The following is a 27,451-nucleotide window of genomic DNA, read 5'->3' as shown; positions in this document are numbered from 1 at the left end:
AGGCACTTACACATATTATCTCATTTAAGTCCTTCTGACAACCCTTCAATGTTAACGAATTTAAAGATGTGTCAGCTGGGTCTCAACGTAAGCAGGCGCACCCACGGTCACACAGCTGGTGAGTGTTATGAGAAGCAGCTGGTCTATGGGACGCCAAAGTCTATGATATTTCATCTATATTCCCTGCTTTACTCAGAAACAGGCAGCCTTCAACAGCCAGGCAGAGGCTGACAGGGTGCTAAGGTACCAACCTCTGCCCTAAGACAGCTCTAGCTCCAGCAGACCACTCCACTGGACAACGTGGGACATTTAGGATGCCGACCACTCCCTCCCTCTTAAAGTGCCTCGCCTTCCGGTGATAATAATCTCAATCATTTTAACCTGAACACCTGCAACGGATCAGGTGTCTGACTAGCCGCACAGCATTGAATCATAACGACCCAGAGCGGCCCATCTTATTATGGTGCCCATTTTGCAGAGGAGAAATCTGAGGTTTAGAGAAGGCAAGACTGCACCCCAGACTCTCACAGCTGCTCAGAAGCAGAGCTAAGTTTCAAAGTCACACTTCGTGATATTAATCCCAGCCATACTCAACCGCATCTGGTTGCATCAACTCACCGTCTTTCTTTCACCTCTGGACTTTCACGTAGGCTGCTTGAGATAGCTCTGCCTCCGTTTCTTCGGTGGCTAACACCTCCTGCTCTTTGAAGAGTCAATGCAGGCATGACTTCCTCTAGAGAGGCATCTCAGACTTCCCTTTCTTCTGCCCAGCGTCCGTCAGGAGTGACAGACGAGAGCAGGGAGACTCCATATTAGAGCAAAGAGCTATGAAGTCCACCTGTGCCTCAGGCTTCAATCACACCGGAGTCCGATGGGGTCTTTCGGGCCGCCTTTCAATTCCTCTCCCTCTCCACCTCTGATACTTGCAGTACGGGAAGGTCTTCCCTAACGTCGTAACATGCGTACACCAGATCCCAGAGGAACACTCAACCCACTCGTGAACCCCACAAGAGAAACTTCTACGTCGGCCTAAAGCCGGGGCAGAACCTTTATTGCCCCGTTTGGGTCACGTGGCCAGTCCTCAGCCAGTCACTGTGGCCCAGAAGATGCTGTGCTCTGATTGGCCAGGCCTGGGTCACGTGCCCCCATGGAGGGCTGGACTAGCCCCACCTTAACCTTATGGACGGAGAGTGGGGAAGGGGTGGCGGTCTCCAAAGGAAATGTTGGATGTTGTTACCAGAAGGGAGAATGATGATCAGCAGGCAAAAATAACAGATGTCCACTACACACCCCACCCCAGACTGGATTGAATGCCCAATTTCCTGTTCATAACCAAGTATCATATGGGGATTTTTGTTGTATGTGATTTTCTCCCCTACTCTATTATATAAACTCCAGGGCAGAGGCTATGCTCAGAATTCTCTTCCTTGTAACTCCTGCACCCAGCCTAGTGTCTGACACATTAGAGGTGTTCACATCGTATTTCTTGAATGAATGATCAAGTGTATTAGTTTATGAAGAGCTGGTGATGCTGTTTCATCTTCCACAGGCAGCATCGTCGTGAGGCAGAAAGAACACAGACGCTAAATCAGTGTTTCTTAAAGTGTAGCTGGGAACCAACTGCTTCCGGTTAACATGCAGATTCCTGGGCTACAGAGCACATCCGTTGACCCAGCCTTTCAGTAAATGGGGTTCAGGTGCATTTTTAGCAAAAATGTTACGTAATTCTTGTGCACTCTCCTGTTAGAACCATGACCCATAGTCAGAATCATCTGAGTATGAGTCCCCACTCCATCGCCTTCCAGCTGTGTGAACTAAAGGAAGTCATACCCTCTCAGCAACTTAGTTTGCCCCTCTTTAAAATGGGGCTAAGAAAACCTACCTAATGAATATGTAATGAGGAGTCAATAAGACAACACAGGTAAAGTTTCTTTATAAAGTGCCATATTCAAGTTTTACTACTTGAGTTTTTCTAATAATCATCACTAACTTCTGTTATACATCCTATGTACGTGCCAGGTGCTATTCTAAGTTCTAATTATATGTGTTAACTCATTTAAGCTTCACGACAGCCTTGTGAGATAGTTTTTTTTTTCTTTTTGAGGTATAATAGACACACAACATTATATTAGTTTCAGGTGTGATTGGAACTAGTCCTAGTTTGCAGATGCAGAAACAGAGACAAGGTAGTTTTCCCTGATAAGCACCTGAGCTAGGATTTGAACTCAGCTGTTCTGGTGCCAGACTCCTAACGACTCATTTGACTTTCTCCTTATAAATAATATGTTATCCTTCCCAAGGCAATTCAGCACCACCCGCTCTGGGGGGCAAAATGAGGACACTGAAACTCTTGGAGAAAAAAGAGCTCCAAAAATGACCCAGGACTGAAAAGCATTAAAGAAAGGAGAGAAACTGCAAAGATTGTGTGTCAGGTCATGTGGCCTTGGCAGGATACCTTGATAAAAACTGAATTATATCAGTCTCTGATTGATCTACAATAGAAAAGTCTTGTTTTCTCCCCTATTTCCTGAAATCCACCTTTCTAGATTGTATAACACCTCTGTGCTTTGAAAACCAGAATGAGTCTTTAGATGACTGTTTTTATTTTGATTTGGTATACTTTTTCTTCCCCATTCTTTACTTCTAGGCACCAAGACATTTTTTCCATGAAGCATGAGCAAAGCCTTGAAGTGCAAGCCAAGCCCTCAGAAATGTGATAGCTGTTACCAAGGATTTGAGAGTAAGAGTACAAAACCTAGAATCAAGATTTCAATGCTGCACTCTAGTATCTGAGATGGCACCAGTCCCACGTCAAAGATGGAATAAATAAGGCGTTAGGAAACCACAGAATTTGTTCTGGGTTCCTTAGCTGGTGGAGTACGTTGAAACCCCATCACACCTTTAGATTCTCTTTACCTGGCTTTACTGGACACTGAGTGTAAGAGAACCCCAAACACTTCTGCTGCTAGGATGCCTGGATGTTTATGTTTAATTAAGATGTAATGTGTCTCAAAGAGACAAATACATTGACCTACTTTGTTCAAAAAAAGAAAGTGTTAAAATGAGCTGGTCTCTTAAAGCCAGATGAACTATAAGAAATAATTCAAGTAACTTAATAATTTAAATAATTCATCACCTGGTCCACAAAGCTGTGTATGATGATCCTGCCACCTCTGTGCTCTGTGCAGAATTAGGAAGGCAGTCACCTGGGGGTGAGGGTTTTGAATGGTCACTAGGAGGGAGAGTAGAAGAACTGGATGTGAATTAGTGACATATGGTAACCCTGGCTATGATTCTAGAAGAGAAAGGAAGAGTTTGAAGAATGCCAGGAGTTAATGACCAGATTACCAGAACCTTTAGGGAATCCTCAAAGGCTAGCCTGATACATTTTTCACTCAGGAAAGTAACATCCAGAGGGTAGGCGGTGGGCACCGAGAGCTTCAGATCAGCACCTCCAAAGGCGTGGGGCCGGTGGCTGGAGTTTGCCATCTTTCTGCCTATTTCCTAGCTCTTGGCCGGTTGAGTTCTGTCTCTTTCTGTCCAGTGTCCACCAAGGGGCCTGGCTGTGGCTCCCTTTTCTTGGGCTATGTACTTTCAACCAGTTTTGAGCAGCCCCATTTCAGATTGGCCTTTTTATGTTTGATATAAAGAATAGTTGTTGGCCAATTTCATCTTTTCATCGCTGTTCTCTAGGCCTGAATCCAAGCAGTTTGTCAGATGCTCATTAACTCCCCCTTTGGCTCTTTCTAGTGTGTCTCCTAAGCTCATTGCGCCAAGAACTAACGCTTTCTTTTACACGATTCTCTTTCTCTGCTCCATCAGGGAGACAAATTACTTTCCAAAAGGGATCGCCAGGGATGGTTTAATGAGAATTTCTTTGGGGCTAGGCATGGACCGCAATGTAGTTAACATTCGGTGGACTTAATTGGACTTTTCTTTTCTGCCTCTTTTTAAAAAAATCTGAAGCTATCCTGTTAATCTCTCATTTGTAATCAATTGTGTTGACTAAACAAAAGTCTAGGTCGTCTTTTCTTCCTGTCTCAGACAATCCTTTGTTGCCTCTAAATGCCTCATTCTTGAGTGATCCTGGTCGCGTAGATGGGCCCGATTGTTGACAGTTCATTATTGCGCTTTTGTCCATTTAATCTTTCTTGCTGTGTTTTGCATGTGCATGCCTTAATGAGCTCCGTTGGCAATTAACATGTTTCTAGGAGCAAACTGGTTGCTCAGACGTTTGAGAGGGAAGTGCAGGGAAAAGGGCAACGCAGCTGCCTTGAGGTTGTTTATTTCCCAGCATTTTCTCAAGACTCCTGTCCTCTCTTTGGCAGCACCCCCCCAACTAACCCTCACTGTTATTCGGGCCCTCCCCTCCCCCCCAGCTCATTCACCACCTGCACACCTGGATGCCTTGTTGCTGTGATTCTTGGGCCTGGCTCAGGCGGCTCCCTATCCTCTTAGGAGCCAAAGAGCAAAATGGGGACCTTACAGGCACACTTCTGCAGCCGAGGCAAGAGTGATCACAGTGCCCCCCAAAATGCGTCTGGATGCTGGCAACTTCTCTGTGTCGCTCTTAGCAGAGAGGAACCTCTTACCCGCCTAAGGCAATAGGACTGTACAATCTGTTATGTACAAGGCTGTGGCTTTGGAAGAAGGAGGGTTTTTTTTTTTTTTTTTTTTTTGAGTCTTGCTGGCAAGATTGCTGAAGTGTGAGCAGTCATGGACAGAACAAACATCTTGTAGGGGAAAAGATAATTGGAGTCTTTTTTGTGTCTGTGACAGGATTCCCCTCCCCCGCAATTTGATTTTTTTAAAATATTTTTAAAGGGCGGCCTCTTCAATTTAATCAAGGTTAGAATATTAATATGCGGCTGATGACTACCTTGTTTAAGTCATTTGTTAATAATGGAAACTACAAGTCATGCAAACAGTTTAATATTAAGAGGGGGGAAAAAAATCAGAAAACAGAGCCTTTCACCCATCAATTCCGATGCATGGGGAATAATTAAGAAGGATCCCAGTTAGGATGATTACTTACAACGGCTTAGCGTTGGTGTCAGAACCTGCACTGGCTGTGAAAGGTGTTTAGTCATTCAGACAGAAGGTTCCTTTTCTCTTCGCACTACTTTTCAGGTGAAGGAATCCTTTCTTGAATCCCACAACTGAAGGAAGCAGACATCTTAACCCGAGGAGGAGGGACTTCAAACCTGGGGAAAGCAGAGCTAAGCCCTATAGATAGGGAAGAGCTCTGTTTATCTGCAATTACCACCAGATGTGAAATAACACCTTCTCAGGTGAGAGCGATTGACAGGCTCTGGTGTGAAGGTTACGGAACAATCGGTTAGGAGGAAACAACCTCAAGGAGGTTGGAGTATTCCAGTAACTCTGCCCAGGTTCAACTCCGAGCCCCGGTTCCTTACCTCTCCCCGACGGCAGAGAGAAATGAGCAGTCCAAGAGAGAAATGCCTCCTGCTCCACGCTTTAGTTTTATTTCATTTGCTGTCGTTTGCAAGCATGGGATCTTCAACCCTCTTCAGAACTGTCACCTGGAAATAAATTTCTCCAGTTTATGAGATGGGCAACCCTTTTAGTCTTTCTCCTGTGAAAACATTACAGAAGAAGTTTCTCAGAGAAGGCTCTCTTACTTGATGGTTAGAAAGTTATTTCCCTGCATGGGAGTGTCCCATCTATTTTTTATTTATCTTTTCTTCTTAAAGAGAAAGAGGAGTAGTGAATCACGACTCCCATATGCAGGCCAACTTTTCAACGCAGTTGTCTAAGAATTCCCCAAGAAGATGCTTTTGCACTAAACTTTGTTGTGTCTGCCCCTTGCCCAAAGTTCTGGAACTGTTTAGGAAGAAGGTGGGCTTGCCCTGGCCATTGTCTGGCCTCCAAGAAGCGCATCTGCCAAGGATCCTTTCAGAGATGCAAGAAGTAAAGGATTTTTGGTTGAGACAACTGGAGGAGGGCACCCAACAGCTCCCAGAAATGGGGGAGGGGTGTGTGTCTCTGAGGCGGGGCTAATAAAACCTAGTAAGATAACTAGGAAAGGAGCGGACTCTTCGAGCCAGCCCGCAAGCCCCCTGGGGATAGATGTCTGGGAAGAGCAAGGAGCTATTTCCATATCTTTAGCCGCCAAGTCCTCCTCGCCCATTGTGGGGTTTCCTGGGGTTTGTGGCATCCACCGAGATTTCGGAGTTAAATCTGCATATCCCTCTGGGTCCCAATCTCCCCTCAGCGAAATGCAGCCAGAACGAGCTAACATTTAAATTCCTCCTCGCTTCCTCGCCCCCCCTCCCCTGGCTGCGTCTTCCCAGACTTGGGAGGGGGAGAGGAATACAAAAAAAACGAGGACGCTCTCCTTTCAGGAAATGGAATTCTAATGTACACGTTCCTATTTCTGAATCGGAGGTACTAAAAATACCCCCGCGACAGCCTGAGGAAGCTGTCGCTGTCCTCTGTGCAAACAAAATCGACAATTCTCCTTCCCCGCGCAATGGGTGTGCGAACTGGGCTGGGGGTGGGGACCAACCTTTGGCTGTGACCTGGACAGAGCGTCCACCCAGCAGCCGCATGTCTTTTCCCGAGTCCCAATCGGGATATTCCTCCTCCACCGACGAGGACTGAAGGCAGTTTGGGTTTTCTAAAAGCCTAGACTTCGAACCTTGACCCTACCTAGTCCTGTGACCCGAGGCATGTCATTTAGCTTTTATCTTGGCCTCAATTTCTCCGTCCTTCCACAAGGTGGGAATAATCATCCCCAGCTTGCGGGTTGTGAATATTCGAAAGAATGGGCTTTGAGTGTCTGGCGTGGAGCAAGCGCTCCGGCAATGCGAGCTTCTTTGATTATGGGAGCCCCTTGCGCAAGCAGCACTGAGCGCCTACTGTATACCGGGCGTTGGGATAAACCTCACTCGAGTCACTTTCAGAGTTACTTGGGGGTTTCCCTTTGCATTAACCATCTCTCCCTCCCAATAGCCTCCACCTTCAGTGGAAATCCGCGTGGGATCAGTGCCCAGACGCCGCCGCCCTAGCCCTTGCAATGGCGAGGTTGCGTGGAAGCGCGCTCCCCGGCCCCGCGCCACATTTCCTCCCGGCGCTGGGGAACATTGTTCCAGAAAACGTGGGCTGAATCGCGGTGCGAATATTAGGGGTGGGGGAGCGGGAGGAGAAGGCCCGGCGCGCCGAGCCAGTAATCCGAGCTCTTGATTATCCAGATTCGGATCAAACGGGGCGGCGGCGGCCGGCCCCCTCCTGGGAATGATTAGATGATTAATGTAATGCTGTTTGAAGGGTCTCTGTTTTCTCTCTTAATTTGGGTCATTACTTAGAAAGCAAGCGTGAGACCATTTCATCAGCGTGCACGGCGGCGGAGATGGCTATTCAGGAAATGGGCTAACTGCGCCGTAATCAAGACGCCGGGGGCTGCGGCGGCGGCGAGCTGCGGGAGCCCGGGTGCGCCCTCCCGCGGCAGGGCGCACGCACCCGGAGGCCGGCCCCAGACCACAGCGCGGGCCGGGGAGCCCCAGAGGTCCGGAGAGGCTGGGACACTTGGCCTCCAGCTCTCGCCGCCAGTAACGATTGGGTGGAAGAGTGGCTTCCCTTAGGTCACCCAGAGAAGGGGATGTGCCCAGAAGCGCCCCGGCGGAGCAGCGCCCTGGCCGTTTACCCCGGTGCGGTGCGGCGCGGCTCTTTGCTCCAGGACACGCACCCAAAACCTGCTCTCCGACACCCAGCCACTTTTAACCCCTTCTTTTTGCAATTTTCTCACCCAAATAAGGCAACACCCAGAATCCCTCGGTCAGAACAGTTACCAAATAAAAACTTGGTACAACGTAGGGGCCGGTGAAGGCCTTTGAGCCTTGGTTCCTGGGGGATATGAACACGCTAGCGCCGCACGAGCAACGGTTTGGCCTTGCCCTGGTCCCAGTGCCCCAGAGGAAGTCGCATTTGGGCCGGGAAACGCTATAAACGCCTATTTCCTTTTCCTTCTTTGGGGTGGCTGAGTTGACTCGCGGCGAGGGGGGGGGGGTAAGAAAAGACGCACTAATGATTCTGTTTATTGAGTTATATATGTATATATTCCGTGTTCGTGTGTACAGGAGGATTTACATGGCTGTATAAAGATGGCTGGGGGCGCCGCGCTCTTCCGGGACGTTCACGTGACAGCCTGGTGTTAAAACCCGCCGCCCGAGGAGAAGCTGAGGCCTGGAATTAAATACGTTTCGGCGCATTGGGTTTAAATGTTTCCCGAATATACAAAGGTGGGAGCCAGGCGTTTGCTGCCAGTCATCGAGGAAACGTTTAGCTTTCCAAAAATATGCTGGTTTCGATAAATAGATTTTAGCCTTTCTGCTATAGCTTTTTTTTTTTTCTCCTTTCTTTTAATTTTAGAAATAAGTTTATACGTGTGATCTGTTTGGGGGTTGGATAGGGCCGGAAGGGAGGGCGAGGCAGCAGCTCTCAGCTCTGCACTGTCCGAGTCAGGTCCTTTGTGCAGGGGGCGGTGGGACCCCCGCTGTCGTGGAGTTTGCGCACGTGTTTCTTTAAGTCAAAGTTTCTGCAAAACCCTTTGCCGCAAGTGGCGCACGTGAAAGGCTTCTTGTCGTTGTGCGTGTGCATGTGGAAGGTCAGGTTGTAGACCTGGTGGAAGGCCTTGTTGCAGATGGTGCATTTGTACTGCTTCTCGCCGCTGTGGGTCAGCTTGTGGTTCTTGTAGTTGCCTACAGGAGACCAAAAACAAAAAGGGGGGGTGGGAATGAAGTGGGACGGGGAGGGGCCGGGTGTCCCGGGGTTGGCTCAGGTGCCCGCGCAAAGAAGGCGACGCTTGGCTAGGCGGGCGCGACCTCTCCGAGTGAAGAAGTTGTCAAACTTCGTACGCGTCAAGCCCGGGGCTCTCACTACCGGATGGAGGGCCGAGTCCCGCGTAGCCGCCCCGCGTCCCAGCCCCGCCGGGGCCTGAGGCCCACGCAGCGTCCCTCCCGCTGTGCTCCGCCGGCCCGGAAACTTTTGCGCTGCCCAGAGACGCATGGGGTCCTTCTCCCGGCCGCTGCCTCGCTCGAAGAAATTCGCATGAACCCGGGCTTCGTCCCTTGTTATTATTTTTCTTCTCATTTTTAAAGTTACTCCCTCTGGTCCGCTAACTACCACTTGGATATCCGAAAGTGCCTTGGAAAATCCAAGCAGTGTGTCCTGGAGACAGCAGAGGTTTCCCCCAGCCTAAACCTTTCCCAGGAGGTGGAATACGCCTCGATTTTTTTTTTTTTTTTTTCCATTTCAGAAGAGAGTCCCGGCTACAAAGGGACGCTTTCTCTATAGCGCAATACCTTGTCTTTCTCCTACTTCCTTTCCCTCTACCCCTTCCTTCCTTCCTTCCCACCTCCCAAATTCGGAGTCTCCCCGTGCAACCAGACTGAGTCCAGCGAGGTCTACTAACCCGGCCCGGAGAGCTTGCACCCAAACCCTGCACAACCCGATTCCAAAGAAATGCTGCGCCGGAGCCTGCGGCTCTCGCGCTCCCTCTCTCCGGATCCTTCTTTGCCTTCCCGCTAGCGGTGACCCGCCGAGTCCCGAGGGGAGGTGAGGAGAGGGCCTTGCCCCGCACGTTACCTTTTTGGTGAAAGCCTTTGCCGCAAAATTCACAGACGAAGGGCTTGTAGCCCGCGTGGATGCGAATGTGTGTGTTGAGCGTGGAGCTGCGGTTGAAGGCTTTGCCGCACTGGTTGCATTTATGCGGCTTTTCCTGCGGAGAGGGGCGTGCGCACCGTAAGGCTGAGGCCCCGGCCGGGAGAAGCCACCTCGGGTGCTCCTGGAAGGGGCACCTTGAAGGGACAGGGGCCCCTGGTGGGGGTTATTAGGGGATCCCTTGGTCATCCTCTCCCCAACGCCGTCGCTCAGTCTCCGGGTGTTGGGTACGGGTCGGGTCGGACCCGGGGGCCACGTACCTGGGTGTGGATAATTTTGTGTCTGCAGAGCGTGCTGGCCTGGCGGAAGCCTTTGCCGCAGACTTTGCACACGAACGGTCTGGCTCCGGTGTGGACCGGCATGTGGCGGGTGAGGTTATAGTGAGCGTTAAATACCTATGGAAGCACACAAGGGGGCCTTGTGGCGTGTCTGTCCTGAGAGTCCACAGTCAGCCTGCGGAGGGCACAACCTACCTCCCCCAACCAAAAACCACCTTCGGAAACCAGAGCCCTTTTCATTTTGCAAAGAGCTTCCCAACCCACTGCTCGTGCCAGTCACATGTGGCCGCTGACAAAGGCATCCCCATTTTACAGAATAGGAAACTGAGGCCCAACTGTGCCCCCAATTTGAGTAGACAGCTACTGGGGAGCTCCCAGATGTGAGAAAGGGGCCGTCCAGGCTGCCCCCCAGGGAAGCAGCCGCCACTGCTCACCCCTCCCGGCCCCTGCGGACCCCGGGCCTCACCTTGCCGCACACCTCGCAGGTGAAGTTCTTGGGCTTGCCGTCCGCGGAGCCCCCAGGCAGCTTGCTGTGGCCCTTGACGCCGCCGCGCTCAGCGGTCAGGGCTGAGTTCTCCTTCAGCACCTGCTCCAGCGGCGCGGGCAAGCGCTCCTTATGGGCATAGGGGGCCGGGTGGGGGAACTTGTCTGCGGCCAGGCCGGCCAACTTGGCGTTCTCCAGCAAAAAGAGCTTGGGGTGCGCAGCCAGGGCAGCGGGGGCCTGTGCGTTGAGGAGGCCGGACGGGAAGAGGTGGCCGCCGAGGAGCTCAGACGGCGGGTACGCGGCAGAGTCCAGGTAGTTGAAGTAGTAGAGCGAGCCGCTGCCTGGAAGCCCCACTGCCTGGTTGATGACCTGCGGCTTGATGACCCTGCCCGCGGGTAGCGCAGACGGCGCCAGGCCCAGCTCGGCCTTGCAGCACACGCCACAGTTGGTTTTGCACAAGCCGCTGGCGCCGCACACCGGGGCCCCCCCGCCGCTGCCGCCGCCTCCTCCTCCTCCTCCTCCTCCTCCTCCTCCTCCTCCTCCTCCTCCTCCACCACCACCGCCGCCCGCCCGGAGGCTGCTTTTCCAGAGCTCAGAGTAACTGAGCAGCGTCTTGGACGGCACCTCGTAGCCTAGGGGCTGGAGGGGGATCATACAGGGCAGCGGTGAGCAGAGGTTGAGCAATTTCTTGCCCTGGCCGCCGTCCGCCTCCAGTGCCCCGGGTCGGGGCTCAAAGGGCGCACGGGGCTCCGACGTCTTAGCCATGATGCGCTCGATGGAGAAGGCCAGCGTCTTGGAAGTGGCCGGCGACGCTCCAGCGCGCGGGCAGGCCGGGGGCACCATGGTCTCCAGGGAAGCCGAGCTTGCCATGGCTCGCCGAGCTGAGCCGTACCGGACTGGGCCAGGGCGCAGCCTCTCTCCACTAGGTCTGCATTCCAGAAAAGGCAGGGAGGGAAACCGCAATTTAATAAGCACCTTGTAGGGTCCAGGTCACCCATTTGCATTCAAATCAACAGGGGCAGAACAAAGTGCACCCAAGGGTACCAAATTACCGCCCATTAACCCGGCGCGCAAAGGAACCCACCAGCCCCTGCCCTGGGACTTTGAAAGGGGGAGAAAGGGGGAGGGTTTACAGAGGAAAAAGAGAGAGGGAGAAAAAGAAAGAAAGAAAAGAGCCTCAAATTAACCCCCCTGAGCCGCTCCCTGGACCCCGGCCTCCGCCACGCGTGCTGGGAGCTGGATAACGAAGGGGCAAAGTTAAAGAGCACGAGGAGAGCCGCCTCGCATTTACCTCTTTCCCCCACCGCCAAGGAGATGCGTTCCGAGCCATGCAGCCTGTCTCCTCTGTCACATTTTGATGGCAAACATCTTCCCCTCCGCGTGAGATCACTGTCTTTTACATTCAGCTGACATCACATGAAGTCACTTGAAGTGGAATGACATGGGCGGCGGCGCGGCTCCTGTAGCGGCCCCTGTGTTCCACCGCGCCTGCCGGCCGCCGCCGCCACCGCCCCTCAAACTTTAAAAGGAGGCAACTGGCGCCCGCGCTCCCCTCGGGAAAGTGCGAGCGGTTCGCGAATCGGCAAGGAGGGAAGAGACGGGAGGGGGAGGGGGAGGAATCGTGATGGTTTTGCCGGTGGAAAAAAAAAAGGGGGGGGGAGCCCAAACCCAGGCAGAGTTCCGTGCGTGATTCACAACTTTGGGGGCCTACAGGTTTGGGGGACGCGGAAAGGGCAGGGGGTCCCGGACGCGCCGCCCCAAAGGGCCCCCGGGTGTCCGTCTAGTCGCCGAAGTATCCCTTAGCCCTCTGCAGCCGAGCTGGGCATCGTGCTAATAAACTGCCATTTACCCACGGAGCCGGCGCCAGCCGCGAACACGCGCAAATGATAATTACCTCATTAGGATGTGGCGCATGGACGCGGGCGCCGCGTTTGGAGGGGGGAACTTGTTAATGGGGAAATATTAATTTATGCAAAAACAACGGGCTCGCCTTGGCTGGCGTCGGAGGTCGGGAGAGAGCTCCTGCAGCCTAAGGACAACCCCGTAGCATCCGGAAGAGCAAGGCCGCGCGCTCAGAGCCCGGGGGCTTCGGCGCCTGGCGGGTGCGCCTTCCCCTCTCTGGCCAGCTCTCCGCCTGCGGCTGGGGGAGACGGCACCGCGAGCTGGAGGGTCGTTTGAGATCTTAATCGATCAGAATCGCTGATCTGTGATCGGATTTCTGAGGCCAAGCCCGGCTCCGCTGCTGGTTTAGGGCTGCGGGCGAGGATTCGGAGGGCAGCTCTCCCCGCTGATAGGTACTTACTGTTTGTATAGTTGAGAAGGTCCAATCTCCACCTGTTTAAGGAGCAGATTGAAACAGCAGAACCTCCCCTGGATCCTATTAAAACGTTTTTCCTCCTAAGGCCATTCAGTCGAACCAATTTTCCGAAGTGATTCATAGAGCTGAATTCTGCCAAGGCAGCTCTTTCACTTTTAGCCACTAAAGCACCGCGTGGAACCGGGTTTTGTGTTTTTCTAAAATAAAGAGAAGGATTATCAGAGGGGAGAGGGAGGAGGGCTGAAGGGGGGCGGGCAGAGACTTAGTGTGGCCAGAGGTACACGCAGAGGGAAGAAAAGGCCCTTTTCTAGACAGGCCCCAAGTAAGTTCGGAGGAATTCAGCGTTTTGTGCCTCGCGCACAAAAGCAGCGCGCTCCGCGCTCGGTTTGGAGGGGCTGAATTCATCTGTTTGCAGACCATTCCACCTGCGTATCACAACAAACTGCTCAAAGACGCTCCAGCACTTTCAACAGGCCGGGTGCTCTTGGCGACAACAAAAGTGATGGAGGCTGAGGGTTCTTATGGGGAGGGGCGTAGCAGCTAGCAAGAGAGCCAGGGAGAGAATTAGGTTTAGGAAAGGGGGGGTGGAATGCAGGGGTTAAAAAAAAAAAACAACTTTTGGAGGGTTTTGTTTGCGGGACAATTATATCTTGCCAGCCGGCTTTTGCAAGACCACGAGCTTTGTAGCCGTAACTACAGTTTCAGAGGATTACGGTGGGTATAATATGAGCAAACAGGGTTGAGAGTTTGATAGTGAATTCCATCTCCGAAGACATACGATCTTGTGGAGCCCAAGAAAGTGCTGGGGTGGGGGGGAGAAAACCCTCTCCTTTTTCACCCAAGAACAGGTCTGGAGGGGCTGAGTACCCCTTCCCAGGCCTCTCTGCCGCAAAACATCCCAGGAAGCGCATCAGGGAAAAAGACAGGAAAGGTCTAATTTTAAATTCAGGCAAACCATTCCTTTTTCCCCTTCAGAACTCTCTCCTACCCACTCCCCCTCTGACGTGTAATTGCAGACAGGATATTGACGTGGCAGGTAAAGGAAAGGAAAAGTGTACTTGTAAAGCTAGGATGGGGAACAAAGAGAGAGGTCTCCGAGGCAAAGTGGCCTGGATGGCAACTGCCGTGGGTTAATTTGTCCACGCTGCCAAGCTTGGAAACTACCCCTGAATTCAGCAGTCTTGAATCTGTTCCCCAACAACACCACCCCTCCACCCCACCCAACCCAACTTCCAGATTTCAAAGCTAGAAAGAGGCTAGCTCCTCGGGAGGAGAACATTTCCATACAGCCTATTTAATTTAGACGTTCAGAGAGGCAGAATTCCAGACTCAGTATACCCCTATCCCTGTGTTAACGTGAAAACAACACAGATGAACTCCTCCCACCCCACCCCACCCCATCACCAGACACGAAACAAACCAGCAACTCACCGGGACATTGAAACAGTATCAATACACCTGCAGGGTCTCAAAACCCGAATTTCTATCCCGACTTCCCTGTGGATCCCGTTCAGCCATCAGCACTGCACCCCAACCCCCTTTCCAAACTGGGTAATTGTTGATCTCGGCAGCAGCTCCAAAGATCTGCTGGTTTGAAAGCTCCATCAGGCTGAAAGCCTTCCAAAGGCTTCCCGTGAACCTGCGTTGCCATCCCTAGCGCTCTTTGTAGCTGCATAAGCCATCTCTCTCTCCCCCGGCATCACAAAGGAGTGCTACCTCCACAGAAAGAAAACATTTGGGTAAAAACAAGTTGCCCCTAATGTGCCTCTCTTTCCAAATGCTGGGTGAATACACTGGCTTTTATGAAAGTATTTAATTAGCTTCCACAAACTTCTCCTTCCCTCGCCTGCAGATTATATTGAAGTGGAGGGTTGGAAACTATTTTACACCTTGCCACTCACGTTAATTAATCTCTATCTAACCCTAATTGCAGTTTATTCAAGCACCGCTCAACAGCTCACCCACACAATAAACACTGATCCTACTTTTATACATATTACTTCACGTTAACACATTGAGTAATTAACTCCAGTACCAACTAATAGTGCAAACAAATATTTTCTGTAAACGAGATGATTTCAGGCAGAATAATAGAGGACTGGGGAAACGTGGCACTCGGTGGAGGGAGTGCTGAGATTTCGATTTGCTGCCCCCAATCCTCCAAATTCATTCTCAACCGCAGCATCTTTTTTTCCCCTGAGGCTGAAATGCTTTAAAACAGGGGGGAGGGGACAGTATTAAAATTTGACAATTTTAGGGAGTTGTTGGAGGGGTTCTGTGAGAATAAGGATAACTTTTTTCTACCTACACATTTTCAGTGAGGGGAAAAAAAATCCAAAGTAACTCGACCTGAAGGGCAATAGGAAGCTGCAGAAATACACCTGTATTTCAGGGATGTGGATCCTTTTATGACAAAGTTTTCCAAAGCCTCCCACTATAAAGAAGTCCTGTCCTTTTAAGCAATGGTTTTCCGATAGAAGTGAGCAGAGACTGTCTAGATAGATTAGAAATCCCAGGCTCTCTCCCAATCCGGACTAGTACGCAAGCTCCACTTTGGAGGTGCCGGTGCCTTGGAGTCTCAGACCCAAGCGAAGCGCCCGACCTGGAGGCACGCGGCCGCGGCCCAAGCGAGGCCCACTAGGCCTCGCTCGGCGTGCGCTCAGCCCCAGGGGCCGGATCATGAGCTTGGGCGCCCACAATCCCGGGGCACCCAGGCCTTTGGCTGCCGGCCTTGCTGGACGGCGCGGGCTGCAGCCCACCGCGCTCGGCCTACCAGCTCTGGACCCACCATAGGGTCCTTCTCCGCCCTGCGGCCTCAGCTTCCGGCCCATCTCCTTCTGGGTGTCTCAGCCGATAGCCAGACGCTTTCGCTCGGCCCATCTGGCCCACGCTGGGGCCTCCACAGCTCGGCCGCGGTGGGGAAACACTGCCAAAGTTAAGCCTGACACCCCTCGGCGGCCTGTGCTCTTCCCACGCTGCAGAGCGGGGTGCCAAAGCCCGGTGATCTGCAGCTCCGCTGGGTCTGACCCGGACCGCGACCTCGGGGATCTGCGGCTGTGGGACGCCGCACCCAGGCCAAGCCACTCGCACACCACTGATTGCGGATCCAGGCTCAAGCAAGGACTGGAGCGCAACGCTTTAATTGAAATCTCAGGTTTAAGCACAGCTGGCGGCTGTCTATTGATTTTGCAGAGGATTCTCTTGTGGAAGCATATTAAATATGACTGGCACGGCTAGAGTCCTCCTCCTCTGCCCCCTCCCTCAGGCCTTTCTATGGTCATTAACCCGAATACTGTAAAGATGACTTTTGTTTAAAAAAAAAAATTTTTTTTTTAAATGCCAGAAATCGCCCTCACTTTAGAATAAATTACTTAGCAGACGCCTTCCTGGGGTGTAGACAACCTCAGAGGAAAATCCCTTTCTGGAGCAAAAGCTCACACGTTTGCACTACTTCTGGGATCACAGAGGGAAAAGGCAAGCATTTCTACTCCCAAAAAGTGTTGCAATTCCAGCCCTGGTGGCTTGTATCTCTTGGTTCTAGATGACAAGAGGCACTGTTATTTTAAATACCATTATTATTATTATTTCCTCACCCGATTATTAGGTTGCAATACATAATAAGCGTCCTGGGCCATCTCCCCAGGGAGCTGAGTAGCTTGGAGGCAGACGGCTCGCTCGAGGCTGCTGAGTTTGGGGAAACACCCACTGGGCAGATTTGATATTCTTTCTCCCCGCTGCTCCGTAACTCGTTTGGAAACAAACAAACAAAAAACCGAAACCAAACCAACAAACCCAAACCAAACAAAGTTTACGGTTTAAGGGGTCTCCCTCCCTCCCTTCCTTTCTTACTTCTTTCTAAGGGGACATTTAGGATCTGATTTACACGGTGCTGCGCTTAACCGCTGAAAATAGATTAACTTCTGAAGAGAAATTCTTCTGCGATCCTTTTTTTTTCTCCCCCAGGAAGCATTTTATTGAAAACATTCGAACCGGCTTGCCAGTGGCTGGCTTGTCCGAGGCGCACGGGCCTCCTCCGCCTTTGGTGCGCGCGGTTAGCAGGATTAGTGCGGCCGGGAGACAAAGAGCCCCAGATACCCCGCCGGCCAAGCGAGGCCGGGCACGCCCGGAGAGATCCCGGGTTCCGGGTACCCGCGCGCAGCGCGCGAGCACCGTCTTGGGCCCGGGCCTCCAGGGACAGATGGGCCAGAGCCGTCTGCATCTGCCCGCGTCCTCGGGGATGCTGCGGCGCCCACAGCCAGGGTGGCGGCGCGCCCGTCCCACTGCACCCGGCTGTTTCGCAGCGCCCCTCGCATTCGGGGACTGGTTTTCACCCTCGAACAGGAGAGGCGCCTATAAATCAAGGGCAGCCGGTTTTGCAGCCAAGGAGGAAGGGGGAAGGTGGTGCAAACCTATCACGATTTCCAGAACCCTCCCAACCCCCTCCGCGATCACATAAGAGGACTTTCACCGCGTCTTCGGAAATCTGGGCAGTGTGCGCGCTCCTAGGCCAGAGGGAATCTTCCAAAAGAGCAGATCTGCAGTCCCTACGCGCGCAAGTTTGGTACGCTGCCCTCTCTGCTTTAGAGGCATATATAACCACACACGCGCATATGTATGCTTATGTATGCATATTGTGTGTATATGTATATATACATTCACTGCTATCGACAACCCTTCACTTACAAATGCCGTCTGATTAGGACTCTGATCCAATACCTGCTCGCAGCAATTTGCCAGCGGACGTGTCATTTCCCGAGGCGTAGTCGGGGGGTGGGGTGGGGGGAGGCAGTCTTCTCTCAAACGCCTTTTCCTCTTGCCACGCGGTTTTGATGTGCAACCCAAAGGAAACAATAGTTTACAAAGGACAATTGTGATATACTTTACACACCATGTACGTATATACATATATAGGAAATATATATATGCAGTAAAAAGGCATTTTTGGTGATGGACAGACCCTGCGTAGTTCGGGTGCTGTTGATTTCTAACTCCCTGGGAAGACGGCTTAGGATCGTCCGCGTTATTTAACTTGGCAGCCAGTTAAACTCCGCGGTGGAGCCTGCCCAAAGGTATTAGCGTTAAGTGCTAAGAGCTGGAGTTAAGTCGGCAGTGAAAACGACGGGCTGGAGGGGCCAAAGGGGTGAGAGGAACTGATTCCAGGTTCGCCCAAACTTCTGGAAGTTTGTCGGCCTAAGTAGGTCTGAGTTGGATGGCCCACTGGATAAGAACCCAAAACGCTGTGATCGCTGTACAGGCGAATCACTCGGTTCTGTTGGGTTGGTTTGGTTTGGTTTGGCTTTGCTAGAAACTTCCCAGGTATGCATGAGAACGGAAAAGTTCTTTCCTGCCCAGGGTTCTTGAGTTCTCACCAGTTCAGCCGAATCCCATCTTCTCCTCTCCTAGGTAGATTTCTGTCTGCGTTCTCTACCCCGGAGTTTGCATTTTGGCTTAGGTAAAGACAAAAATGGGAACTGCAAAAATGCTGAGTAGAGCTCCACCAACCGTGAATCAGTCTCTTTCTTCCTCCACCCCTGTCTCCTCCCACACACAGACCCTCCCTCTTTGGGGGTTTAGCTAGGGTGGCAATCAGTAGATGATTACTTATTACTGAGGGCTTCTTACATGCCAGGCACAGTACTAGCTAAATACCTGCTCTAGTCTTTCTCATTTCTGTCCTATGAAGTTAGCATATACAATCAATGGGCCCACTATACAGATAACATGTCCAAGGTCACATAACTGGCAAGAGATTGTTTTCAGAACCCATATTCCTAAGACCATGGAAAAAAAAAAACCCAGCTAAACAATTAGCCTGAATTGGCTGGTGGAGTGTAAATTGGGACACTTTGGAAAACTGGTTGGCTGTATCAATTAAAGTTGAATGTTTGCATTCCTTACAACCCAGCAATTCCACTCCTAAGTATATACCCAACAGAAATGTGTACTTAAGCTCACCAAAAGAGAGGCACTAGAATGTTCACAGCAGCATGATTTGTAATAGTCCTACATTGGAAATTTTCTGAATAACCATCAAGTGTGGAACCCATAAATAAATCGAGTGGTCTGTTCACAAAATGAAATACTATATACATCAATAAGAATCAAGAAACCACTGCTACACTAAACAGCATCAATGAGTTTCACAAACATAATACTGACCAAAGGAGCCAGATCCAAAAGACTACACACTGCATGATTTCATTTAAAGTTCAAAGTAGGCAAAATTTGGGCACACAAGGTGTCTGGGGTGCTGGTAAGGGTTTGTTTTCTGATCTGGGTTCTGGTTTGTGAATATTTTTTGGGCTGTTCACACTTATTTGAATATTTTCTATATGTTTGTTATGCTTCTATATATCTGTTAAATGCACTTATTTGTTCACATTTTAATATATCTATTATACTACCTCTATATCTGTTAAATAAGTGAATAATCAGCCTGAATTTGTCTGACTTGCCCCCCTCCCCCAGTTTCCCAAGGAGATACTACTCCTTACCTGCCTCTTGAGTAATGCACCTTGAATTTTTTCCTCTGGACCAGACACCCACATCAGTTAATTGGCCTCTCATACAGACTTAAAAACAAGCTGCATCCAGACTTTTAACACAATTGTCTTTGGAACCTGGGCAGTGGACACAACTTCAGGGAACCTGCAATGGGCTCAAGAATGCTTAATCAGGGCTTCCCTGGTGGTGCAGTGGTTAAGAATCCGCCTGCCAAGGTAGGGGACATGGGTTCGAGCCCTGGTCCGGGAAGATCCCACATGCCGTGGAGCAACGAAGCCCGTGCGCCACAACTACTGAGCCTGCGCTCTAGAGGCCGCGAGCCACAACTACTGCGCCCGCGTGCCACAACTACTGAAGCCCGCGCGCCTAGAGCCCACGCTCCGCAACAAGAGAAGCCACCGCATGAGAAGCCCGCCCACGGCAACGAAGAGTAGCCCCCGCTCGCCGCAACCAGAGGAAAGCCCGCGTGCAGCAACAAAGACCCAACACAGCCAAAAATAAAATTAAAATTAAAAAAGCAAAAAAAACTTAAAAAAAAAAAAAGAAAAAAAGAATGCTTAATCAGGGGAGCACATCTGAAGCATTCTTCTCACCCAAGACCTCAGTACCGGGGTGGCAGCTTTGAACTTGGACCTGTACCCTTTGCTGCAGGTGAAGCAGGTAAAGAACCTCTGGCCAGGAACTGCCTCACACTTTCCGGAGGCCCAATCTGGCAGGTTGTGCTGGGAGATGGAAGATCTGGTTGAAGGTAGGAGGGTGGGGTACGGGATGTTTGTACGAACTGGCATTAATAGAAAGCCTTGGCAAGTCCTTAGAGCTTAACTCACTGGGTCTTGGCCCTAGACGAGACCAGGGGAAAAAAGAATCTTGGCTCCCTGGCAAGTGACCCAGTTAGCAGAACTAGCAGTTCTGCTTTGGGAGAGGATGGGGAAGTTTATTTTAGCAGGAAAAAGCCTTGGGACCGGGCTTCCCTGGTGGTGCAGTGGTTGAGAATCTGCCTGCCAATGCAGGGGACACGGGTTCGAGCCCTGGTCTGGGAAGATCCCACATGCCGCGGAGCAACTGGGCCCGTGAGCCACAGCTACTGAGCCTGCGCGTCTGGAGCCTGTGCTCCGCAGCAAGAGAGGCCGCGATAGTGAGAGGCCCACGCACCGCGATGAAGAGCGGCCCTCGCTTGCTGCAACTAGAGAAAGACCTCGCACAGAAACGAAGATCCAACACAGCCAAAAATAAATAAATAAATAAAGTAGCTATTAATTAAAAAAAAAAAAGTCTTGGGACCCAGAAAACAGATACTTGACAATCCCTTTGTGCAAAGCAAATGTGAATTCTGCCGGTGGCAATGGTTGCAAATCTGATCTCAGCACTTTAAAAAAGATATCAAGTAGAGTTCCCTGTGCTATACAGTAGGTCCTTATTAGTTATCTATTTTATATATAGTAGTGTATGTATGTCAATCCCAATCTCCCAGTTCATCCCTCCTCCCCCCCGCCATTACCCACTGGTAACCATAAGTTTGTTTTCTACATCTGTCACTCTACTTCTGTTTTGTAAATAAGTTCATTTGTACCCTTTTTTTTTTTAGATTCCACATATAAGTGATATCATAATGATATTTGTCTTTCTCTGTCTGACTTACTTCACTCAGTATGACAGTCTCTAGGGAACTCTACTCAATACTCTGTAATGGCCTATATGGGAAAAGAATCTAAACAAAAGAGTGGATTTATGTATATGTATAACTGATTCACTTTATTGTACATCTGAAACTAACACAACATTGTAAATCAACTCTACTCCAATAAAAATTTTTAAAAAATAAAATATTTTTAAAAATTAAAAAAAGAAAGATATAAAGAACCTACAACTAAAGCAATTAAGGTGGGGTGAGGACTAAGAGCTGGTGCTCTAATTTAGATAAACTAAATAGATAAAAATTCTCCGATTCTGAAAGAGTGAGACAAGATAAGACCCAAGGTGATGTAATTCATTCATTAGTTAGCTAGTACACCTATCTTGAGATTTTCTGTACTGGGCCTACAATTTGGATGCCAGGAATATAGTGCCTACCAAGATAGACACAATCCCTGCCCTCATGCCACTTACATTCCTTCATTCAGCCAATAGGCATGCATCAGTACCTTCTGTAAACCAGGCTATGGGCCCAGAAATGGATAAAGGACAATGGGCGTGGCTAGGATGGTCCAAGACTCTGAAAGAGGGCAGAGTTAGACGGAAAAAGTAAAAAAGCAATCAAAAACAAACCCAAAGAACTCCCTGACGGTGAAGTTAAACAATTAAAAAACTTCTCACTCCAACAGAGGCCACAGGATAAATTCATAAATACCAGGTTTCTAGAGGCATTTCCATGATGGGTGGGTAGACTGCTCCTTTGGCAATTTATTGTCTGGTGCTTTTTTCTAGAGACAGAATTCTGGTCTGGATGGAGCATGGCATTTCTTAGGATATTAAGACACAGCATGAAACTCCCTTCTGGGCTTTGTAGGGCTGAGTATCTTTGAATCAGAGAAGGTTCTGGAATCATATCAAGTTAGAAGCCTGGCTCACCTGTGAGCTATGGGTCCACAGGCAGGTTATTAAACATCTCTGCAAGCCCCAATTGCCTACCTTGGGCAGGAGATGAACACTTACTTGGTCCCAGGGTGCTGAGGACCAAATGAGAAAAGGCACAGAGAGAGCTCAGTACCCGTGACTGTCCACAGGAAAGCCCTCAACGAACATTTGCTATAGTTATTACAATAACTGTTGTTATTCATAACTACGGTCCTTCAGTCTGATTGGTGGAAAGATGAGAGAAGAGAGCAACAAGCTTTCTTATTCTGCTCTGTACTTGTTTTACTTCTTCTTGTAAATAAAGTGAGGTGGGTTTTTTTTTTTTTTTTTCTGATTTAAAAAGCAGTAGAAAAATGTTGGGAAAATCAGAGAATTACAAAGGAGCATATTAAAATTGTACATAATCCTATTACTCAGAAATCAGACAGTGCTTTGGCATATGTTCTTTCTCTGCAGTTACACGGTTGACATCATACAATATATACTGTTTTATAATCTGCTTTTCCATTTAATATAGTATGACTATTACCCCGTGTTTTGAATATGCAACTAAGACACAATTTTAATGTCTCTGTAGTACTCCACTCTCTGGCTTTAACACGAGTTAAACAGTCCTTTGTCGTTGGATATTTAGGTTGTTCACAATTTTTTTTTTTTTGCAATAGTTCCATCAGGAACATTCTCACACATTAATTTTGTGCATAGCTAATTCCTGTAGGACAAATTCCCAGAAGTAGAATTACTGTGACAAAAGATATGCACAGTTTTAAAGCTTTAGATACCAAGTGACAAATTGCCCTTCCAAGAGGGGGTACAATGCCTCTTTCCCAGTGCCTTCCCTAACACTGGGCATTGTCATTTTTAAAATCCCTACCAATTTAATAGATCCCAAATGGTATCTCATTGCTATTTCTGCCTATATGTTCTTGCCTAGGGCAGACTCAGGTGCCAAATTATAGAGAACTTGGAATGCAGAAATGCTGGTACAGGCTGGGGTGACAGAAGAGAGGAAGAAATATGCGAAAGGATGTCCCAGAGAAAGAACCATCCAGAGAAAGGGGGGCCAGTATCACATATTTTGGGGCATCCAAATGGTTCCAGTTTGCTTTAGGTTTTGAGCATTTCCTGAGAAGCCTCCTCACGACCTTGCTCTTCAGAAGCCACCAGTCAGAAAGTGAGCTGCTGCCCCTCTACATCTCCTAGACCTTCTGTCCCTTCCCAGGCCAGCTCCCCCTAGGTCCTGCATGTGGGTGCTGACCTGTAGCTGTAGGTCCAGCCCCAAGAGTGGGAGCCTTGAGGTAATGAGGCTAATGTGGTCTCCCTCCCTCCCAAAGGCAGCTGAACTAGTTCACACCTCTCAGCATGCATAGAAAAAGAACCAGAATCTCCAGGCAAAGGAAGTACTAGAAATGAGAAGAGCGGTCTTGCCCATGCCTCACAAACAGGAGAGAGGGTGCAAGGAAGATTATTTACTCCCAAGAGCTAGATTTTCATGTTGATCTTCAGCATCTTCTCTGTAACCAGAGAACAGCATGTTTTTCATTACCTCTCTGATTTCTACTGAATCTTTCCTAATGATTAAAAAATAACCAAATCTTAATATGAGAAGTTTACAACATACACAAAAAAAGTACAGAAGAAAATAAGGAACCCATATACTTAGCCTCAAGAAGACCAATCCATGGCCAATTCTGATTCAGGTACATCCCCACGTACTCACCCCCTCATATTATTCTAAAGCAAGTCCTAGACATACTATTTTGTCATCCGTAAATAACTTCACTACCATCACCTAAAATATTAACAATAATTTCTTTATATCATCAAATACCCAGCATTCCAATTTCCAATTTTTGAACAAATGTCAGAATTTTAAGTAATCTTTGGTTTAAATTATGATTCAAATAAGGTCCTTACATTCTGGTTGGTTGGTATGCCTTTTAAGTCTCCTCTAATTTAAAGATTTCTCTCCATTTCTTTTTTTCCCCTTGCAATTTATTTCTTGAAAAAAATCAAATTTTTTTTTTGTTCTATAGAGCTTTCTTTTCATAGTCTGCATTTTGCTGACAGCATCCCTACGGTTTTGGCAATTTTGAAAACTCACGTCTTTAGATGCTGTCCTTCTTACTGCCACTCCTTCTTGAACATTCCTTTGACAGCAAATCTTTGCTGTCTAAGTCCCATGGTCTGTGCACTCCTGGAGGGCAGGGGCATCTCTCGTTCAGTTTTGGTCACTGCTGTCACTCACACTCACCACCTGGACGGCAAGCACACCTGGTTTGTTGGATGAATCGAACGCCTGAAAGAACTATGTTCTTTTCATTATGTTTCTGCCATGTACACCCTTGAACTCAGCTTGCAGCCCTGCATTTTGCACTACATGTATTTTTTTTTTCCCCACGTGTGGTTAGTGTCTAAGGACAGGACAGACCTCATGCTGGTTTTAAAAACACAGACATTTTCTCCACTGTTCTGTAAGGATGCTCCGCACAGATCAAGATTCTGAGTTACCGACCGTAGTTCAAAGGCTGACTGACTTTTCATCCTCTATGGTTCTGGAATGTACATTGGTGCTTCTATTCTCTTGACTAATATTTTAAAAGGTACCTAGTTGTTAACTGAAGAGAAGGCAGGCTTCCCAGACTTTTCCTTGGATATTGAGAAGATATTTATTTTAATTCCAGAATAAGGATTTCCTTTAGAGCTCCTGCTCTCTCCCACCCACACCTCCACAGGTCCCCTGGGGGTGGAAGTGGAGGTGGTACAAAGTTCTGTACAGGAGAAACTTAACATTCTATAAATAAGAGCTTGCTTGCGGAACGAAAGAAGAGCCGTAGCAAGGAAATCTCTATCCCTCTCGTTAAATTAAATTGGAGCACTTGCTTATTTAATATAGTCAAGTATAGGAAGAATTCTCCTTCAATTTTTTTGCAGACTAGATTAAGTTTTCACCTAGGGCACATAAAAGAGTAAATAAATTAATATTGATCACCTAGGAGGTTATTAGTAGATCAGAGTTTTGTGTCTCCAGACTCAATGAATTTTTGGATGCAATTCAAATAATTGCTAATGCTTACTCAGTTCAAGCGACGTAATGGAGTATGCAATGAAAATCAAGTCTCCCTTCCACCTAAATCTCTGGTCTCTTTCCCTAGAGGCAACTGCTTACATTGGTTTCTTACTGTGTGCCAGGTCCTGTGAGCTTACCAATTATTACCAGTTTCTGTTACTATTGCATAAATAGTGTGACCCTATAAAGCAAGTGGACTTGTTATCCTCATCTTCAGATGAAGTAAATGAGACTCAGTGTGTATCGGTGATTAGCCTAAGGCCACATGTTTAGGTGAGTGGCAGAGCCAACGCTCAGAGCAAGCCAGCATGGGATCCCACACCCATTGTTCGTAACCATTAACTCATCCTATCTAGAAATACAAAAATACGACCTACTGATACCCTCAAACAGTAAACTGTAGACTCATTTGTCAAATTGTTTTGGCCAGTTTGATGGTTTGACTTTCTTTCAAGGAATTAAAACTCTACAGCTTACAAGGTTTGTATAAAAAAGAAAAAGACATGGTCCCCATTTTACAGGTAAGGAAATTAGGAAGAGAGACAATGGATAAAGCAAAGAGTGGGATGGGGAAGTGAAAGAGGAAGAGCTTTGGCAGAAATTTTCAACTTTTCTGTGTGTGAGTGTGTGTGTTTATGTGTGTGTGTATGTGTACAGTATGTAAACCATAGACCCCTTTGACAGTCTGGTAAGACTAGGGACGCCTTCTCAGCATAATGCTTTAAAATGCATAAAATAGGTACAATTCCAAAGGAGACCAACTGCATTGATATACGGTTATCAAAAACTTTAGAAAATAAATGTGTGGCACAGTGATATATAAGCTTCCTTTTCAATGCATTAAATAAGATCTGGTGGCAGGTGTAATCCTAAGGAAATTTAGAAGTCCTGACGAGTGTAAATGATATTTTGAGATATTGCAACAACTGTAATGTGATATGAAAATATCTGTGATTTCTCTTGGTGACAAAGTCACAGACAATGCAAGTGCTACTGTGGTTTGCTACCTCCTTTTTTTTTTTTTTTTTTGTCATATTCAAGTTCATGGACCTCTTGAATTCTAGCCAAACACTCCAGGTTCAGACTCTCTCCCCTGTAAGAGGACATGAGCAAAGGTTAGAGGGTAATACTTAACCTTCCATCCTGCACCTGCTACTAGTACTATGCTTCAATTCCACATTTTTCTTGTCCAGATGATGCTCTGTTGAGACACTGTAAACAGTAGATTTATTTAAACTACACTCCTTTAAAATATTTTTAATTTGAAAAAGTAATAAATGCACATGGTTAAAAGAATCAAACATAAAACAGTATGCACTGAAAAATATATCCCCTTTCCCAGAATCCCTCCTATATCACTCAGAGCTCTTGGTCGCCAGCAACAGAAACTGACAGCAGAAAAGGAGTTTATGGAGTAGCTCACAGAATGCACTGAAGGCTGGGGAGACAGGTTCGGTCAGGAACCGAGGGACAAGCGAGGTGAGGCACAGCCAGGAGAGCCCCAGGGACAGCTCTGCTGGGACTGCTGCTGCTGGGCAACTGCCCTGTCCCTGGATGGCCCTGGTCTAACCCGCAGCTGCAGTGAAGGTTCTCTAATGCTGCTGTGCCTTTGGGTCCTTCTTTTAATGAGCTTGTAACAATAGGTCATGCTTAGGGTATTCTTCTGGTTATTTCTATCTTACAGATGAGAAAACTGAGGGCTAGGGGAATTAACTAATTTGCCTGAGGTCACATGGTGGGTATTACCACCGACTGAAATCAGAACCAAGGTCAGCCTGACTCCAGAAGCTGAACCTGTGCTCTTGATCTCCACCTGCTACTCCTTCGCGCTATTCCTGTCACCCACGGTCTACAGATCCTGCAGCCTCTGCTTTCACCTTTACTTCAACATGAAACTGAGTGGTTTGAGCCCCCATCCTTTCTAATAACAGGGTCTGAGTCCCTCCCCATCTCAAGAACCATCTTTTTCTTACCTCCTGGGGGCACATGGACACTTGTTTCTCATCCACTCCTGAGTCAGTTCCTAGCTCTGCCCCTGCCCTCAGTTCACTGTGTGGGGGGCTCTTCCCTGGGACAGATACCTCCTTTTCCCTGCATTCTCCAAAGAAATATTAATACTGTGTGTACAGCAGTGTTGTTGCAGAGGTGGGGTGGTGGCAGATGCGATCTGAGCTTTTTTTTTTTTTACAGTGAAGGATGAATTCTAATTTCAGAGACGTTAAAAATGTAAAAAAAGAGTTTTATCTTAGAATCAATGAAACATAAGAATTGATTTGACTAAAAGTTGGAGAAGAAATGGATCAGAGATGGTTTTACTTCTTTTCAATGTAGAAAGAAACCCATTTCCTTGATTGGGAGATCACTAGTCTAGGTTAATCTCTCCAGAATTATTTGATCAGAACTATTCCAAGTTCTGGAGAGAAAGACATCTCTTCATCCTGCCAAAAATTATTTCGTAGGAGTTCAACTTGTAGTATCACAAAACTAGAGACTGTCATTTAATTAAAGCGTCCTCTGAAGAGTTCAAACTTTCCAAATACATT

At 48.5% G+C, this 27,451-nt stretch overlaps 1 protein-coding gene across 1 annotated transcript; it reads right to left on the bottom strand.

The window, feature by feature from the left end:
* Positions 1–7,343: 7,343 nt before the first annotated feature.
* FEZF2 (FEZ family zinc finger 2) lies at positions 7,344–12,503 on the bottom strand. The gene is made up of 5 exons (XM_082346089.1): positions 11,735–12,503; positions 10,426–11,371; positions 9,942–10,076; positions 9,607–9,739; positions 7,344–8,720 (listed from the first exon to the last, which is right to left on the bottom strand). Exons 2-5 carry the CDS (start codon positions 11,311–11,313, stop codon positions 8,461–8,463), a joined length of 1,416 nt encoding a protein of 471 aa, XP_082202215.1. The 5' UTR covers positions 11,314–11,371; positions 11,735–12,503; the 3' UTR covers positions 7,344–8,460.
* Positions 12,504–27,451: the final 14,948 nt, after the last annotated feature.

Source organism: Balaenoptera borealis, assembly GCF_965194805.1.
Source record: "Balaenoptera borealis genome assembly, chromosome: 12".
Taxonomy (NCBI): domain Eukaryota; kingdom Metazoa; phylum Chordata; class Mammalia; order Artiodactyla; family Balaenopteridae; genus Balaenoptera; species Balaenoptera borealis.
Note: the sequence above shows the minus strand (reverse complement) of the source record. Positions and strands in the feature narration are given on the sequence as shown.

What these genes read in the sequence shown, in the direction of transcription:
- FEZF2 (XM_082346089.1), bottom strand. Translation starts at nt 11,313, where the DNA reads ATGGCAAGCTCGGCTTCCCTGGAGACCATGGTGCCCCCGGCCTGCCCG. An exon ending in CCTGCGAGGTGTGCGGCAAG is followed by an intron (nt 10,077 to 10,425) that starts GTGAGGCCCGGG and finishes GTGCTTCCATAG; the next exon opens with GTATTTAACGCTCACTATAA. An exon ending in CAAAGGCTTTCACCAAAAAG is followed by an intron (nt 8,721 to 9,606) that starts GTAACGTGCGGG and finishes GGTCTCCTGTAG; the next exon opens with GCAACTACAAGAACCACAAG.